At 61.9% G+C, this 17,123-nt stretch overlaps 1 protein-coding gene across 2 annotated transcripts; it reads right to left on the reverse strand.

Annotated features, from left to right (window-relative positions):
* Window positions 1-1,249: 1,249 nt before the first annotated feature.
* KLHL25 (kelch like family member 25) lies at window positions 1,250-16,818 on the reverse strand. Of its 2 annotated transcripts, none has more exons than XM_036355727.1 (3): window positions 16,715-16,818; window positions 3,675-5,472; window positions 1,250-2,636 (listed from the first exon to the last, which is right to left on the reverse strand). In XM_036355727.1, exon 2 carries the CDS (start codon window positions 5,459-5,461, stop codon window positions 3,692-3,694), a length of 1,770 nt encoding a protein of 589 aa, XP_036211620.1. In that variant the 5' UTR covers window positions 5,462-5,472; window positions 16,715-16,818; the 3' UTR covers window positions 1,250-2,636; window positions 3,675-3,691. The 2 variants fall into 2 exon arrangements, with proteins under 2 accessions (XP_036211620.1, XP_036211621.1); XM_036355728.1 differs by lacking the exon at window positions 16,715-16,818 and adding an exon at window positions 6,424-6,698.
* Between the last annotated feature and the right edge of the window lie 305 nt (window positions 16,819-17,123).

Consider the following 17,123-nt stretch of genomic DNA (forward strand, 5'->3'; position numbering starts at 1 on the left):
TTCTCCCCAGCCTGGCCTCGTGTGTGTCCACAGGAGGGGCCCAGGGCCACCTGACACACGCTCCCGGCACCCACAGGGGCCTGGCTGCGGTGAGGAGCTTGGGGGCGGGCCCAGGGGGTGCTGCTCAGACTGTGGACAGGGGCTGGGTCCTCTGATGGCAGTCAGCCAGGCCCCCAGGTGGCTCGGGGCGTGACAGCCCAGGCATGGGAGGAGGAGGCGCTGTGCCAAGAGGGAAAGCACAGCTTCGGCGCTGAAACTCGGCCGCTCTGAGTCTCCCGGCGGCCAGGGCCAAAAGGGAAACATTCTAACGGTGTTTCCTTCGACTCCCCACAAAAATTTGGAATGCCTTTTCTTTCTAGAATCTTCCCTTTTTTGTAAAAAAAAATTTTAAGTATTTTCTTGTTGACATCAGAGAAAGGGAGAGGGAAAGATAGGAAACATCAGTGATGAGAGACATCGGCTGCCTCCTGCACACCCCCCAATGGGGATGGAGCCCACAAGCCTGGCATGTGCCCTGAATGGGAACTGAACCCTGACCTCCTGGTTCATAGGTCGACGCTCAACCACTGAGCCACGCCGGCCGGGCTAGAACCTAACACACAAATTAGTTGGAAGCTTGCAATATGAAAGGGCAAAGGAAATGGACATTGTTGAAGGGAGTTTGGGAACCTCTAAGTACCTGAGAAGAGGGACCTTACAAAGGGGAGCCAGCCCTGTACAAGGAGAGCTGGGGCTGGAGCCCAGCCGGCCTGTTGCCCATGGGTCCCCCACCCTGCACTGCGCCCCTGGAGCTCAGCTGGAGGGACCACACACGTCTGCAGAGGCCCCCACTGGACCCCAGGGCACAGCTCAGACTCCTGGGAGGGCACAGACCGGGCGCGGGCCTGCGCAGTAACGGCTGGGAATAACGCGCCCGCCTTAATAAGCTTGTTATTTTCACACAAATGAGCGTCCACTGGGAGCCCCGAGTGCATACGCAGGAGCGCGGAGACGAATGGAATTTCGCAAGTGAGCGCTCGAGACAGGGCTTTTCCAGGAGACGGTGACTCTCGGGAGAACGGGGAACAGTGTTGGAACCAATGGGAACAACTGCCAAACAACCTGCATCAGGGGGAGCCCTGATATCTGGGTGCCTGTGGGACCTCATTCTCAGGAGGGGCAGCCCCCAAGCCCTGCCTGGTGGAGTGACCATCGACGTCAGCCCATGACTGTCCCCCAAGACGGGCCCCAGAGCCCGAAGAAACAAGAATGTCCTCAATTCATTTATTAACTTAGAAACGGAGAGGGACCCGCCAGGGAGGGCACCGGAGGTTCTTTGTGCTGTGAGACGTGTGCTTAGCTCAGCCCGGCAGCCGACAGGGCAGGGCCTGCAGACCCAGCAGCTGCTTCCCACCCAGCCCCTCCCCTGGCCAGGGCTCCCCAGTTTCCCAGCAGAGCCATCTCCTGGGGTGGGGCCCTGTGGCTGCAGGGGGCCGAGAAGGAGCAGCACCGTCTGAACTGGAGGGGCACCTTCTGCTCTCAGACGTTCCAGAGTGGCAGCTGGGGCGCATCAGTGAGTGAACCCCACTTCAAGGTCCAAGTCCCCGGGAGAAGCCCAAAGGCTAGTGCCTGCAGGGAGGGACGGGAGGGGCGGGCTGGGCTGGGATACACTGAGGAGGGACCAGCCACTTGGAAGGTGAAAAACAACGAACAGATGTCTGGCAGTTCTCTGGGGACGGAGCTTGTGTTGTGAGCCTGGGGGGCAGAGGGGTGAGATCCAGTTACCAGCTGGAAGGCCAGGATGCCAGGGGCCAGCGGGGTCGGGAGCGGTGACCTCGTGGCTGACCTCCGCACTGAGATGCGTCCAGCGCCGGGGGATGTCCGGGGGGTGGGGTGGGCCCCTGGAGTCCCTCTGGGTCCCCATCAGGAGCCGGGGACATTGCTGGTGCTTGTGATGTGCTCTGAGGAGGGGAGGCACCCCCTGTCCAGCGGCCTGTGGTACCCAAGGTCCTGGGTGCTGCCGTGTGATGGGCCATGGCCAGCCTGACCGGGAGGTGGCAAGGTCACGAGGGCAAGCCCCGCTCTGGGGAGGGACCATGAGATTTTGTCATTAACTCAGCTGCCCGGGGTCGTCCACCACTGAGGTCACCCCACAGGCTTCTGCCCCTTAGAATGTGTCCTCGGTTCTCTCTAGGTAGCTCCTGCCCTCAGTCCTGTTGACCGTCCCCCCGAGACCTGGGACGTCCCCTGTGGGCGACATCACAGCAGGGACAGGGACGCGAGTCACAGGCTGCAGGCGGTGCTGCCCCCATCCAGGGCTCTTCATGCCTGGCCCCTGGCCCCGTCCAGGACTTGCGGAAACAGGTGACCTCCAAGTCCTGCAAACGCGTCCTCCCCCCGGAGGCGGAGAGAGCCCTGGTGTGCGCACGCCCCTCTGGGAGACCCTCTCCCCAAAACCCTTGCAAAGCGGGAAAAGCCTCAGGCGGACACCCCGGCGCTGGAGACGGCTTCTTCTCTCGTCTAAAACTCAGAGCAGCTCCCAGAGCCGGTGGGCGGCCGCTCGGAGCGCTGGCCGGGGCGGCTGAGCTTCCCGCTGCGGCAGGCAGACGGGCCTCTGCGACGGGGCTGCAGCCGTGAGGTGGGGAGACACGCAGAGCCTGCAAAGCAACAGAGACGAGGCGTGGGAATGGCACCCACGTGGACACCCGCCCGAGGAAGCCTCACGCCGACTCCGACAGAGAAGAGGGAAGCGAGCCCTGTGCACGGCAGGCGGGCTCCCAGCAAACCCGCGTCTCCACCCATCCGGCAGGTGAGAGGCGGGCAGTCCCAGGCGCCTGCCCCCAAAGCCCGGCACCCCCACTGCTTCCCGGGGTGCCCGCTCCAACCCCCGCATCTCCCCGCTCTTTCTCACGGGACCTGGGTTGGGTCTCCCCTCGGCTGCACACGAGAGGCCCTGGGGTGTGGCCTTTGGTGCGGCCCAGCACGTGGCCTTGTCCAAACAGAGGCCTGGCCTTTGCCCCTGGGTCTGGGAGGTGACCTGTGTCACCCCTGAGAGCAGTGTGTTGGCTGAGGGCGGGAGTGGGGCCATGTGACTTAGGCTGGGGCTCTGGGTCCTGCTGCACCAGCTGACCTGGGACCTCGTAGCCACGCGGTGATCCAGTGATCCTGCCTAAGCACTGGGCGTGAGTGAGGTCCCGGCCGCAGTGTGCTCTGCGCATCGTCTCTCTGAGGCCAGGACAGTCACAGTCCTGACTCCACAGGGAGAGGACGCGATGCTTCGTGGATGCTGTGCGCTCTGACCACCGCCCGTGTACCTCTGGCCGTGGCTGATCTTAATCTATACCCTTTCCCTGTAATAAGACATAACCGTGAACAGACAGCCTCAGTGCGTTCTGGGAAGCCTCTAGCCTGCAGCTGGAGTCAGTCACTCGGAGAGTGTGCCCTCGGACTTGGCAGAGTGGCCTAGACTCCGTGCAGAATTGTCAGAAGAGCCTAGCGGTTCTGATAGGCAGCCATGTCTGGGAACACCCCCCATTCTGAGGCTGTACCCCATCCGGCAGAGGGGTCACCTGCTTTGCTCGAGGTCAGCTGCAAGGAAGGCGTTGGCTCTGGTAAAGGGTCCCGGAACCCCTCCATCCCCCCTCCCCCGTCACCTGCTGCCCCTCCCAGAGCGGGACAGGCCGAGCAGGGCTCACCTGGCTCGCAGGGGCCCTCAGGCAGGCAGGTGCTTCCAGGTGCTGACGAAGGCCGTGGGGATGAGCGAGTAGGGCACGGTGGTGATGCAGCTCCAGGTGTCCGCCGTGGGGTCGTAGCAGTCCAGGGTCTTACACCGCTGCGTCCCGAAGTAGCCGCCCACCACGTAGAGCTTGTTGCCCGAGGCCAGGGCGTGGCAGGACATGCGCTTGGCGGTCATGTCCCCGATCCGCGTCCACTGGTTGGTCTCGCAGTCGAAGCGGTAGGCAGAGGCGGCCGTGAACTCCGTGTCGCCGCCCATGATGAAGATCTGGCTGCCCAGCACGGCGGCGGCCGTGTACCGCCAGGGCTGGGGGCACTCCGCCTTGATGGTCCACCGGTTCTCCGCGGGGTCGTAGCACTGGACTTTGGACACCATGTCCCGGTGGATGCTGGTCCCCCCGAACACGAAGAGCTTCAGCTTGGCGCTCACCACCGCCGCGTTGCTCACGCCGTCCCGCAGCGGGGACACCATGCTCCACTTGTTAGCCCCGGGGTCGTACCTCTCCACCTGCTTCAGGGACACGGACGGGGAGGCGGGGAAGACGCCCGCCAGGGACGTGTGTCCGCCCACCACGTACAGGCAGTTCTCCAGCTCGGCCGAGCCGTGGCCGAAGCGGGCGATCAGCATGGGGGCCGCCTTGGACCACTCTTCGTGGACGGTGTCGTACACCCACACGTCCTTGGACACCCCGTTCTCGGAGCCCCTGCCCCCCGTCACGTAGACCTTGCAGCCGATGGCCGAGGCGCTGAACTCCTTCCGGGGGCTGGGCAGGTCGGCCTTGGGGATGATCTCCTTGGCCTTGTGGTCCACCTGGTAGACCTTGTCGCACATGAAGGTCTGGCCGCCCAGGATGAGCAGCGTGTGGCCCGCCTTGCGCGGCCGGGCGCAGGGGCTGGTCACCACCCCGTCGTTCTGCAGGATGCGGGCCTTGCAGCGCAGCGCCTCGTCGAACACGCCCTGCGTGCGCTCGCCCGCCAGGAGCGGGGCCTCGCGGGCCACGGCCTCCTTCAGGCAGTCGGAGGGCAGCAGGGCCAGCCGCACGCCCCGGAGCAGCTCGGGCAGGTGGGCGCTGCGCCCCTCGAGGTCGTGCCGCACCCACTGCAGGACGGCCTCGAGCACCGCCCGCTCGTCCTCCGCCTCCAGCTCGTCGCTGGAGATGAGGGCCAGCAGCTTGTCCTCGGAGAGGCTGTTGAAGTCCTCGCTCTGCCGCACCGTCTCGAAGTGCGCCAGGCACATGCGCCAGGCCAGCTCGTGCAGCCGGCGGCACTGGTGGGCGTCGGACAGCAGCATCATGCCCAGGCAGTTGGAGGGGCACAGGTTCTTCTCCAGGAACTCGGCGGCCGCGTCGCGAACGTCGTGGAACTGCAGCATGTCGCCCGCCTCCAGCAGCGACTCGGCGTTCTCCTCGTTGAGGACGATGCGCGACGAGTAGGCGAAGTCCAGCAGCAGCTCCAGCACCTCGGGGTGCAGGTTGTCCTGGAAGTTGACCGTGTCGTCCCGGCTCTCCCGCAGCCCGTGGCTGAACATGGCCTCGAAGTAGCGGCTGGAGGCGGCCAGCACGGCGCGGTGGCAGGGGAAGGCGCGGCGGCCGGCCCAGAGCGTGACGTCGGTGAACCTGCAGTGCTTGCGCAGCGTGTTGAGGTGGGCCAGCACGCAGTCGGGGTGCGACGCCTTGTGGAAGAGCGTGACGTTCATGGAGCCCGTGCTGCTCCGCGACTTGCGGGTCTCGTGGACGCTGACCGACATGCTGAGCCAACCTGCGGGGACGGGGCACAGGTGAGGGCGGCCGCTCTTTTTCTTTATTATTATTATTTTTCTTTTAAAAATATTTTATTGATTTTTTACAGAGAGGAAGGGAGAGAGATAGAGAGTTAGAAACATCGATGAGAGAAAAACATCGACCAGCTGCCTCCTGCACATCTCCTACTGGGGATGTGCCCACAACCCAGGCACATGCCCTTGACCGGAATCGAACCTGGGACCCTTCAGTCCGCAGGCCGACGCTCTATCCACCGAGCCAAACCAGTTTCGGCTTTTATTATTGATTTCAGAGCAGAAGGGAGAGGGAGAGAGAGATAGAAGCATCAATGATGAGAGAGAATCACTGATTGGCTGCCTCCTGCACGCCCCCTACTGGGGATCGAGCCTACAACCCAGGCATGTGCCCTTGACCGGAATCGAACCCGGGACCCTTCAGGCCGCAGGCCGATGCTCTATCCACTGAGCCACACCAGCCAAGGCAAGAGGGGCCATTCTTGATGCAGTGACTTGGGGGTGGAAGCACAGACCCTGACTCCCCTGTGGCCCGGCCTGCCCCCACCCCTCCTCTCTGCTCAGCTCTGTCCCTCATGTCGACTGACTACATCTCGAGGGCCACACGGCGGCACGGCTGGCCTCACCCGCCCTTAGAAAACTGGTTTTGCTCCCCTGAATTTGGATCCACTCTGGAGCCAAAGGTCTTTGCCCTGATTATGAGCCACCCCCGGGCGGGTCCAAGCTGTGCCTCCCGTGGCTACAAAAAACAAGCAAATAGCCCTGGCCGGTTTGGCTCAGTGGATAGAGCGTCAGCCCGAGGACTGAAGGGTCCCGGATTCAATTTCCCGTCAAGGGCACCTACCTTGGCTGCAGGCTGGATGCGTGGCCCCAGGGGCCAGGGGCCGGCCAACGAGAGTCCCAAGGCCCCCAAGATCCGCCTCTGCCTGCCTCACCTGAGGCCCAGTCACTCTCTGGCACTGCTCAGGTCACATGAGACCGCTTCTCAGTCACCAGGTAGGAGCAGGTAGGCGTTCACCTGACGGATCCAGGTTCAAACTCGGCGCCGGCGCTGGGTCTGAGGCCACTCGGCAAACGTCCCTGGTAAACCAAGTCCAGCTGCCACCCTCTGGGTGCCCGCACAACTGTGTGGTGGGGTGGGGCTGTCAGGGTGAGGTCAGCGGAGTTTATCAGCCCCAGACAGACCGACAGACCACAATTTGGCTGTGTGCCCCTGTCCTAGAGCCACGCCACGGCGACGCGGTGTCCCAGCTCTGCCCACGGAGCCCGAGCTCAGCCAGTGGGGCTGCGGGAGCCAGGAGGACGGGGCTGTGGATCCCGAGAAGGCGAGGTGCCAGCCAGGCTTGGGGAAGGCGGGACGAGCGGCCGCCGCCCAGAGCCACACAACCCAGTCTGCCCTGGATTCTGCCCAGACCTCAGCAGGGCGGAGCCGCCAGGAGTGGGGCGGGTGGGGCCGCTGGGAGCCCAGAAGGTGGGGCTAGCCGCGGTCTCCCAGGACGGGGAGGGTGCTAGTCAGGTTCACAAGAAAGTGAGGGGAATGGCCCCCACCCCAAAACCACACAACTCAGACCTCTAAACCCTGGCCCAGATCGCTGACTCGTCCGCAGGGCGCAAGAGGGAGTCCAGAGGTGGGGCTCTTGCTCCCCCCAGGCCCGTTCGGGAAAGGGACTCGGCTCCGGGGCCCTGGCGGCTGTCACTTCAGCCCCCTCCCAGAGCCACAAACCCCACACTCTCCTCACAGGAGCAGCCCAGGGCGAGTGGCTGCGAACAAGGTGTTTTTTTTTAAATATACATTTTTACTCATTTCAGAGAGAGGACGGGAGTGGGAGAGAGAGAAACATCAATGGTGAGAATCATGGACTGGCTGCCTCCTGCACGCCCAATGGGGCCTGAGCCTGCAACCTGGGCATGTGCCCTGACCCGGAAGTGAACTGTGACCTCCTTGGTTCATAGGTTGACGCTCAACCACTGAGCCACACCGGCCGGGACTCACTGGCAATTACTTACCGGGCACGACCCCCGAGCCTGGCCCTGGGACGGGTGTCATGGAACCCAGAGGCTGCCCTGGCCTGGCCCGCCCGCAGGATGCTCCCCACCCCCCGGGCTGCATTGCCCAATCTCAGTTCCGGACCCTGCAACACCTTTCCCTGAACCTAGCTGTGATTGCTAAATCCTCTGCTTCTGTCACTCAGTCGTGACACACTTTGCAAAACGTGGCCTTTCCCCCGGTGACTCCAGCCACCCCGTCACGAGGGGCCTCCGGTCCGTGCGTCACACTGGGGGCAGTTCGGGTGACTCCCAGTGGCCATGAGCGTCGTCCTGGCTTCCACGGGTTTAAGGCACAGCATGTAACTGCCCCAGAGTGGCAACGGTCAGCCTGAATGGAGGACCTCAGGCAGCACCTCCTCCCCACCCACACCCTCCCCTGCAGGGAGGCCCTGGGCCACCAAATAACAGTGTCTCCAGCTCACTGCTCACCATCCTTGAAGTTAACTGAGTGCACAAGGAAACACAGTAGCTAAGGGGCAAGACCTGCAGAAAAAACTCCCCAAGAGTGAATGGCCCGGATTCCGAGAGAAAAGTGCACCTGGGGTGGGCACGGCAGCTTCCGGGGTCGCCTGCCCCGTCCGGCTGCAGCGCTGGCCCTCCCCGCCCCCCACCAGCCAGGAGTCAGCGGGCCTCATGAGGGTGTCGGCTCATCGCTCTTCACAGAGGCCGGAGGCAGTGGGAAAGGCCCAGGCCCTTGGTGAGTTGCAGGTAAGGCGGTTCCTAGTCACTCACTCACCCTGTTTCCCAAACAACTCCCAGGGGCCAGGGGCCAGGGGCCGGCACGGGAGCAGGGATGGACAGAGCCCAGGTTCCCGCCTCCATGGGGCCGGGCTCGGGGTGGCCGGCACATGAGGCAACAACCAGTGGACAGGACATTTCCACTTCCTGGAAGTTTGAAGAAAATTTAACAGCAGCGACCACAGAGCGCGGCAAGAAGCCAGTGGGCTCGGGCAGGCCCCTCGGAAGAGCCAGGATGTGATGATGGGTGTAAGAAGGTTCCAGATGGAGCGCCAGCAAGTGCAAAGGCTGGTGGGAACGAGGGCGGCCCTTCAGGGAAGAGAAAGGCCAGGGAGACGGGGCACAGGCAGGGGCACCATCACAGGCCGGTGGGTGGACTGGAGATGGACAGACCCTGTGACAGCCTCACACTGAGAGGGGTCCGTGTCCCCGAGCAGGTTCTGGGCTGCGCTGTGACTGAGGCTGTTTCTGGGCCCAGGCCTTCAGAGACTGGCAGCTTCCATCCTCTCCCAGTGCCCCTCAGGGAAGCCGGCAGCCATACTGTGAGGAGGCGCAGTCGCCCTGTGATGTTCCAGACATCGGAGTGAGGAATTCACCTTGGACGTTCCGGCCACCGCAGACGGACCCCTAGCCAGCAGTCAGAACGGGGGTCCTCCAGACACACGACCCCAGAGACTACCAGGGTCACAGGCCACCCGTCCAAAAACCCAAGACGAGTCCTGATTGACACCGGCAGGCTATGCTGAGGGCTAAGAGGCAACAGCCAACATGCATGCTCTCAACACGCATGCACAACACAAATGCCAGCACGCAAACAAGACGGTTGGGAGGCCAGGAGGGGCAGGCAGCCAGCATCTGGAGGCTGTACCCTGCCCCAGCGGCACTGACAGGACGCGCCAAAGCCGTCAGGAGGAAAGGTTGAAGTTCGTCAATGCCAGTGGTTAGGCTCAGGGCCCCTGAGGACAGCTCAGCCATTACTGTGAGACCTTGGGAAAGTTAACGTGCCTCCCTGGTCTACTCTATCTTTTCCAACCATGAAGGGATGACGACGACAATCCTATAAACATAGGGTTGTTGTGAGAACTGAGCGAGACAGGAAGCGGGGAGCATTCAGAGCAGCGGGGCCTAGCACGCCTACCCCGCCAGCTGCTTTAGTCTCGTTGCTGTCATTGCCAATGTCGCTGAGGAGCCCAGCAGACATCCCCGACCCCTGCTCCAGCCCTAACCTCCGCTTGGGATAAGGCGGATTTTCACCGGCTGGCCATTTTTAAGCGGTCTGATCTGTTCATGACTGGATAGTATTTTAATAATCAGGGGGAAAAAAAAAATACACTAGAGCAGTGGTTCTCAACCTTCCTAATGCCGCGACCCTTTAATAAAATGCCTCATGTTGTGGCCGAAACTGGTTTGGCTCAGTGTCAGCCTGCGGACTGAAAGGTCCCAGGTTTGATTCCGGCCAAGGGCATGTGCCTGGGTTGCGGGCATATCCCCAGTGGGAAGTGTGCAGGAGGCAGCTGATCAATGCTTCTCTCTCATCGATGTTTCTAACTCTCTATCTCTCTCCCTTCCTCTCTGTAAAAAATTAATAAAATATATTTAAAAAAAAAAATTCCTCATGTTGTGGTGACCCCCAACCATAAAATTATTTTCGTGGCTACTTCGTAACTGTCATTTTGCTACTGTTATGAATCATAATGTAAATATCTGATATGCAGGATGTATTTTAATTGTTACAAATTGAACATAAAACATAGTGATTAATCACAAAAGCAATGTGTAATTATCTATGTGTTTCACGATGGTCTTAGGCGACCCCTGTGAAAGGATCATTCGACCCCCAAAGGGGTCGCGACCCACAGGTTGAGAACCGCTGCACTAGAGGTTTTTTGTTGTTGTTTTTTTTTTGGTCCAGCCGGCTGGATCTGGGTCACTCCTGGCACTGTAATGACAAGGACTTAGGCACTAGTCACATGTCACACACATGCAAGGCTGCCCGGGGCAGCAGCCACCCCAGGCTGGGACTGTGGGCGGACACACCACAAGCGCTGCGCTGGCGCAGATGCCCGCCCCGCCCCCGTGTCTGCGAGGACCTCAGGGAGCCCTCGGGGTGCAGGCGTAGCCATCCTTCCCATTTTCAAGTGGAAAACAAACGAAGCAGCTATTAAGCACACCAATCTAATCGTTAATTGAAAGGAAAATTGGTATGACCACTGTAACTGAATCAGGGCCACAGATCATTCCAGATACGAGGCAACTACCAGACAATGGGGCCTTTCTCTAGCTGTTCCTGCCTTCCACCGCCCCCCCCTTTAGAAAAAAAAAAAAAGTATATATAGTCAAAAATGTACGTGCCCTGGTTTGCATTTAAAATGCAATGGATTAGAACTGTTCGTACGTTTGTCGTGGATTTATTTCAATTTTGTTTTCCAGCTTTTCTTTTGTGTGTGAAAGGTCTCAAGGCTGCAGGACTGTCCCGAGAATTATATAACGCACGCCTCTGCTTTCACAGCGTTAGTCTGCTCGTTGCCACCCAGCCCCGCCCCAGCCCCGGGCCTCACCCCTTCCTCGCATCCTTGCCTCACCTCAGCCCCATCTCCCCTGCAGGGGATGGACAGCCAGGCTCGGGGCAGGGTGAGGATGTTGCTTCATACGCTGCTTGGCAGTCACTGCCCTTCCTCTTCAGGCGATCCCAGGATGTCCCCGTATCCGCTCCCCAGGAAGGGGAGATGGGGCTCCCCCGGAAGGGACGATGGGGCGGGCGGCCAGCCTACCCCTGAGCTCACCCCCAGGGCAGAATCCCCACCTCCACACCGAGCACACAGTGAGACAACCTGGTTCCCAGCTGCCCTCTCAAATGTGCCACACACCCCGAGTCCCCGGTGGGCAGGGAGCCCTGACCTCACCCTACAGGAGGGTTGAGCCCGCCCACCTGCCTGGGAGGGGATGGGCGGTCCCAGCAGACCCAGGGGGCGGGCGATTGCTTCCGCGCCCCGTCCACGTGCTCCAGCCTTTTCACTTAACGCACCTGCACGTTAAGCGCACGGCCAAGGGCAGCCCCTTCAGCTCCCATGATGGACCGCCAGTCCCGGGCTGGCGGCAGCCTCCGGGGGCTGGGGAGCCGGAGCTGGCGCTGCAAGTGGATAGATGCTGCGACGCACCGCTCCCGGAGGAAGGTCGCACGGGGCTGGCCTTGCCCAGAGAAGGCGCGGGCAGGAGGTAAGGGGCCAACGGCTGTGAAGGGTGTAGCAACACTTGTTGCAGAGAATCGGTAAGGAATTGCGGTCGGGAAGGGAGCCAAATCAGAGCGTGACTAGCGTGGACCCACAGCGTGCACGGCTTCTCATGTGGAAGATTCAATCCTTCAATCCTCCCAACTGAGCCTGAGGGGGTTCTGACCGTTCTAATCAGGGTGGGTTAGGTTCTGCTGCAGCAACGAACACCCCCAAATCTCGGGGCTTTAGAGGACAGAGATTGATTTCTTGCTCATACTACATGCATCGTGGTTCCAGTGGGGGGTGTGGGGGGGGTGGGGGTGTGGGGAGGGCACCTGTCTCATCACTGTCAGTCCCGGGGACCCAGGTGACAGAGCAGCCACCAGGCCAAGAGAAAAGAGAGAGAGCACCGTGGAAAGTGTGGGCGGCAGACAATTCAGTGCGAGGCCTGGAAGGACACACCTGGCTCCTGCTCCCATCTAATTGGCCAACACCAGTCACATGACTTCACCACTCCCGAGAGGGCCAGCAGTACAACCCTAGCACATGGCCCGTTTCTGTCCTTTGCAAACAAGGGAAAATAAGGGCCCGGGGTGAGTGGTGATGACAGTACTATTGAGGCACACTGTCGTTACCGAGTGCTCCCTACGGACGGGCACTGTTCTGAGTGTCTTCTCTGCCCACCCCCCGCCACAGCCTCTGGTCCGATGACCATCTGCACTTTCCAGGCGGGGACCCTGGACCGGGAGACGTGGGCAACCTGCTCCCACCGCTGCCCCATGCAGCCCAACATCACCGCTGGGGCAGGGGGGCCTTTGGACCAGGGTCTCACAAGCCCCGAGGCGTGCTGGAAAGACAGCCTCTGGCCCTCGCTCCTGCCCAGACACACCGGCCTGGCCCGCTGCAAACCGGGCAGCAGCTCGGCCTAAGAGGAGCAAAGCTTCCATCTTAGCGAGGAAAGGAACTCCATTCAGCCCGGGCTGATCGGTGGTCGGCTTCTCTGTGGGGACCCCCAGGAGCAGGTGGAGGGCGACAGGCTGTGGGTTCCCGTCCTAGGCCAGCACCCTGCTCGGCCGATCACGGTGTCTTCCTGGCAGCGGAGGTGGGTGGGGAGACACCATGGCCAACGCGCTTCAGCTCCTGTGGCAGCAGACATTCTCCCAGAACCTGCTCAGCGCCCCCTCCTCGTGGGAGGAGCCATCCAACTGGTCCTGCAGGGACGTCTCTGCAGCTCCTTCATCCCTCCTGCTCTCGTCTCAGACGTGGCCCCAGGCTCCCTGCCCCGGAGAAGCCATACAGGCCAGGTCCCATCTGTCCTGGGGGGGGAAGAGGGGGGCTCCCCTAACCACTCCCACATCGCCGCCCAGCTTCCCATGCAGGACCAGCCCCAGCGACCTCGGGAAATGAGTCACCCACAAGCCACCTGCCTTTGCGCCCAGCTTGGCGCTGCCTTGGCCCAGTCCTCTGGCTTCACCAGCCCCTCGCCCACGGGCACACCCGCCGCCCGCAGGCCCTTCACGTGTATCTGGGCAGAAGCGATTTCCTCACTGAGAAAGGAAAAGAAACTGGGAGCAACAGGGCCCAGAGAGGGACGCTGACTTGCCCAAAGCCCCACAGCACACCAGGGGCAGCCCTGGAACTAGAGCTGCGGACTCCCGACTTCTAAGTCAGCCCCTCTGCACCCCGTCAGCTGTTTCTCAAGCTTCTCCTGCCCACAAGGGCTAAGCCAATAATTCAAGCCTCATAAAACTCGGAAACACCAGAGGTTGCAAAGACTTCTGAGATTTTACAGCGACACATTTGCCGCCAAGAGAGGGACTGTACAGAAGAGCATCCACCCATTCTACAGAAGGGCACATCGAGGCCTCCAAAGGTAAGGGGACCTACGTGAAGGCATACAGCCGGGTAGGGGCAGAGAGGGCTTCCAGCCCCCCCCACCCCCACCCCCTCCCCCACTGAAGTGCTCTTTCTGCCCACAGGTTCCAGGCGTGAGGGTTCCAACTGTGGGCTCCTGGAGAAGTGGCGCTGGCCCTGGGCCTGTGACACTGAACCTCACCCAGGGGTGCAGGACACGGTTGCGGGGAGCAGGGGACGGCTGGCTGGAAGGTTTCATGTGTTTGCAGGAAAGAGTGACATTTTCCAACTGGACTGGGTTTCTGAGACCACAGAGCGGGCACCTTTACGAACAGGTCAGTGAGCCACAAACGCCCACCCCTTTTCATCAGAAAGGCGCTGACAGGCGGGAAGGAAAGGTTTCACGGTGAGAAAGGACGTCTGTTGGCACCAAAGCGGCAGTGGGTGGAGGTGGCTAAGGCCCCAGGAGACACACAGGCACGTCGGAACCCACGCCCAGCTCCCCGGCCCAAGCCTTTCCCCCTGACCTTGCTCGGAGGAGACTGGACAGAGCCCTTCCATCCCTGACTCCTTTGCCGCCCCCCCCCCCCCATCCCCACAGCACGGGCTCCCAGCTCCTAACCCCTGCAGGACCTGGAGTCGGTCTGGTCAAGTGAGCGCCTGAAGGGACAGGTAATGGCTTTAGCTACCTTTGGACGAGGACGGGCAGTGCTGCTCAGGGGCCTGGGGTCCAGGAAAGGGTTGGAACCTGCTGTGGACACTGGGCTGACACCCCTCACCCGGCGACAGACCCAGATTATTATGGGGAGAGTCCTGCTGAGATGCTGGGAGTGAACGTGGGGGTGCGCACCTTCCCCCTGCCCCCCCCCGCCCCCCCCCCCCCGCCCCGGCCCAGTGTCTTCTGGCTGGGAAAATGCTTCAGCAGCCCAGGCTGAGGCACCTCGATTATGAAATTTCCCACCGTGGGTGAAAACCAGCACCTCAGTCAGCCAATGGAATCGCTTGTGTCTGGCCACAGCCCGCCCCCTCCCTGGCCAGGCCACACCCACCCTGCAGATTGGTCCGGAGAGACTAAGGCAGCGGTTCTCAACCTGTGGGTCACGCGACCCCTTTGGGGGTCGAACGACCCTTTCACAGGGGTCGCCTAAGACCATCGGAAAACACACATATAATTACATATTGTTTTTGTGATGAATCACGATGCTTTCATTATGTTCCATTTGTAACAATGAAATTGGGGGTCACCACAACATGAGGAACTGTATGAAAGGGTCGAACCATTAGGAAGGTTGAGAACCACTGGACTAAGGGCTCAGGCAATGGCTGGTCTTGGGGGGCTGCTGGAGTGGGTTCTCCTAGGACCCCCTGAGCAGAAAGGCCGCCTCCAGAAGCCATCATCTCCCTGGGGACTCCCAGGGCCAGCACACCCTCTCCTAGCAGCTCCTGAATGAACAAACCACCCACTAGGCAATGCTCCCTCAAGCATCAGTGACAAATAGGAAAAAAAATCAGCCTTTCACTGCAGACCACACGCCCCCAGGCCCAGGCCGTCCTCTGTCTTCCGTTCTTCCTGCTCTCCTAGCCCCACACCCGGTTCCCACAGGTTCCGGGCGCTATTAAGGGGCACGTGGAGTGTGCAGGTCGCCCACAGCCCCTCTCTCTGCACCACACACAGATCCGGCTGCAGCCCGCACCCCCGGGTGGCGGTTTCTACCATTTCTCTCCACCTTCCTACCCACGACCTCCCTGGAGTCACTTCCCGACACGGAATTACTCCAGACGGAGCTGCCTGGCCTGAGAGAAGGCTGACTCCTCGGACCCCCACAGGCACAGCTTGGGGACCCAGGACGCCTGCCTGGTCTCACTTAGGGCACCAAACCTGCCCCCGATTGGGGGGACCTTGCGTCCTCCCTCTTCCCAGTCCCCAAATGCTGGCCTTCCCCCACATCCCCTAATACAGTTCCTCATGTTGGGACCCAACCATAAAATTATTTTCGTTGCTACTTCGTAACTGTAATGTTGCTACTGTTTGAATCGTCATGTAAATAAATATCTGATATGCAGGATGGTCTCAGGCGACCCCTGTGAAAGGGTCCTTCCACCGCCAAAGGGGTCGCGACCCACAGGTTGAGAACCACTACCCTAAGGACACCTGGGCCCATTAAGCATCAGTCCCACCTAAGAATGGGAGACTGACGCTCAAGGTCCCCAGGACCTGAACCAAGTCAGTCACCGGAGTCTGGCCCGTGATAAGAAAAGGGGGTTCCCTGCCCCTCCCCCCAGGGCCACTGACAACTTCCCATCCTCTGTCCCAGAGTGAACCCTAAAAGTCCCAGACCCCTGCCTTCTGTCCGGACTCACCAGGGAGGCGGACACTAGGGGCCTTCCCCCCGGGCTCAGGGCAACCCAGCGGCACCCCAGAACATCCAGACTAGACCTCCAGGGGCTCGGGTCCGCCCCCACCCGGCCGGACCCTTTGATCAGTTCCCCTAATAAAGGTTTTTCTTTGCTCAGAGAGAATAGAAATGAAATTTGGAGGATCTGCAGCAGCAGCAGCAGCAGCACAAAAGGGCCTGGTCCCCTGGGGCCGAGTCTCCCAAAGGAAACGCTACTCCAGTAACTACGGGTTCACAGGGAAGGGGGGCGGGGAACCGTGCCCAAGCCGAGGGGTCCTGCAGTCAGGGCAAGAGGTGGGGGGTTAGAGGCGCACGGGGAGACAGCCGGCTGGAGGAGGCCTGCCCGGGGGGCTGCCACCCGGTGGGCAAAGGGGGTGCCTCTGCAGCTCCAGAGCTCCGCAGAGACAAGGGGGTGCCCGGGGCGTCGGGCACTGCGCTGCTTCAACCCTCTCTGCCCCGCTCGGCCCCAGGCAGGCAGCCCCCCGGCCCTCGGGGTCCGGAGTGCGGGGGCCTGGCCGCTCGCAGCCTCCTCTTTCCAGGATCGACGGCAATTTTTCCAAAAGAGTCCGCGGGCTCAATGAATCAACCACTCCCCGGGGGAAGGCGTCGCCACAGCCATTTGCAAAGCAATTCATTCGCCGGCGCAGAGCTCCGGGCAAAGACAGCCCCGCGCCCGCCGGGTCCCCAGGCACCGCAGGCGGGAGGGAGGGAGCGAGGGAGGGAGGGGCGGCTTCGGGGACCCGGTGGCGGGCCCGTCCCCACCCCCGCCATTGTCCCCGACTCCCCCTCCGGACCCCGCGGTGCTGTCCCGTGCGCCTCCGGAACCCGGCCCCGCGGAGGCGCACTCACCCAGCCGGGCCTCTGCCGAGGGCCGCGCAGGACCCGGCGGGGGCGGGGTGGGGACCAGCGCCAACGCCGGCGCCGGGTCCCGGCTCCCCCGGCCCGAGGCTGCGCCCGCAGCCCGCTCAGCTACTCACCGCTCGGGGCGCCGCCGCCGCCCGCTCCGCTCCGCCCCGGCCCCTCGCCGCGATCAGAGACCCCGCGCCTCCTGGCCGCCCCCGCCGCCGCTCGGCTCCCCTCCCCCGGCTCGCTCCGCGCCCGAGCCTCCGCCGCTCCGGTGCAGCCCTGGCGCCGCCAACAAACTAGTTTCTCCGGCCTTCCCGCCCCGCCTCCCGGCCCGCAGCGCAGCAGCCAATCAGAGGAGGCGCCTCTGTGACGGACGGCGGCCGAACCTGTCATTTGGTCCCTAGGGGGGTAAGGGGGTGGGCGCTCCTAACCGGTACCGTGAGGGGGCGGGGCAGGGAGAGGAAAAGGACTTCGACCAGATTCTTAAAGGGACAGGCGCGGGGGAAGTTTGGGAACAAAACCCAGGGGTTTTCAGAAGGA

Source organism: Myotis myotis, unplaced genomic scaffold, assembly GCF_014108235.1.
Source record: "Myotis myotis isolate mMyoMyo1 unplaced genomic scaffold, mMyoMyo1.p scaffold_m19_p_23, whole genome shotgun sequence".
Taxonomy (NCBI): Eukaryota; Metazoa; Chordata; class Mammalia; order Chiroptera; family Vespertilionidae; genus Myotis; species Myotis myotis.

Excerpts from the sequence above, each read along its gene's own strand:
- KLHL25 (XM_036355727.1), bottom strand. The coding sequence starts at position 5,461 with ATGTCGGTCAGCGTCCACGAGACCCGCAAGTCGCGGAGCAGCACGGGC.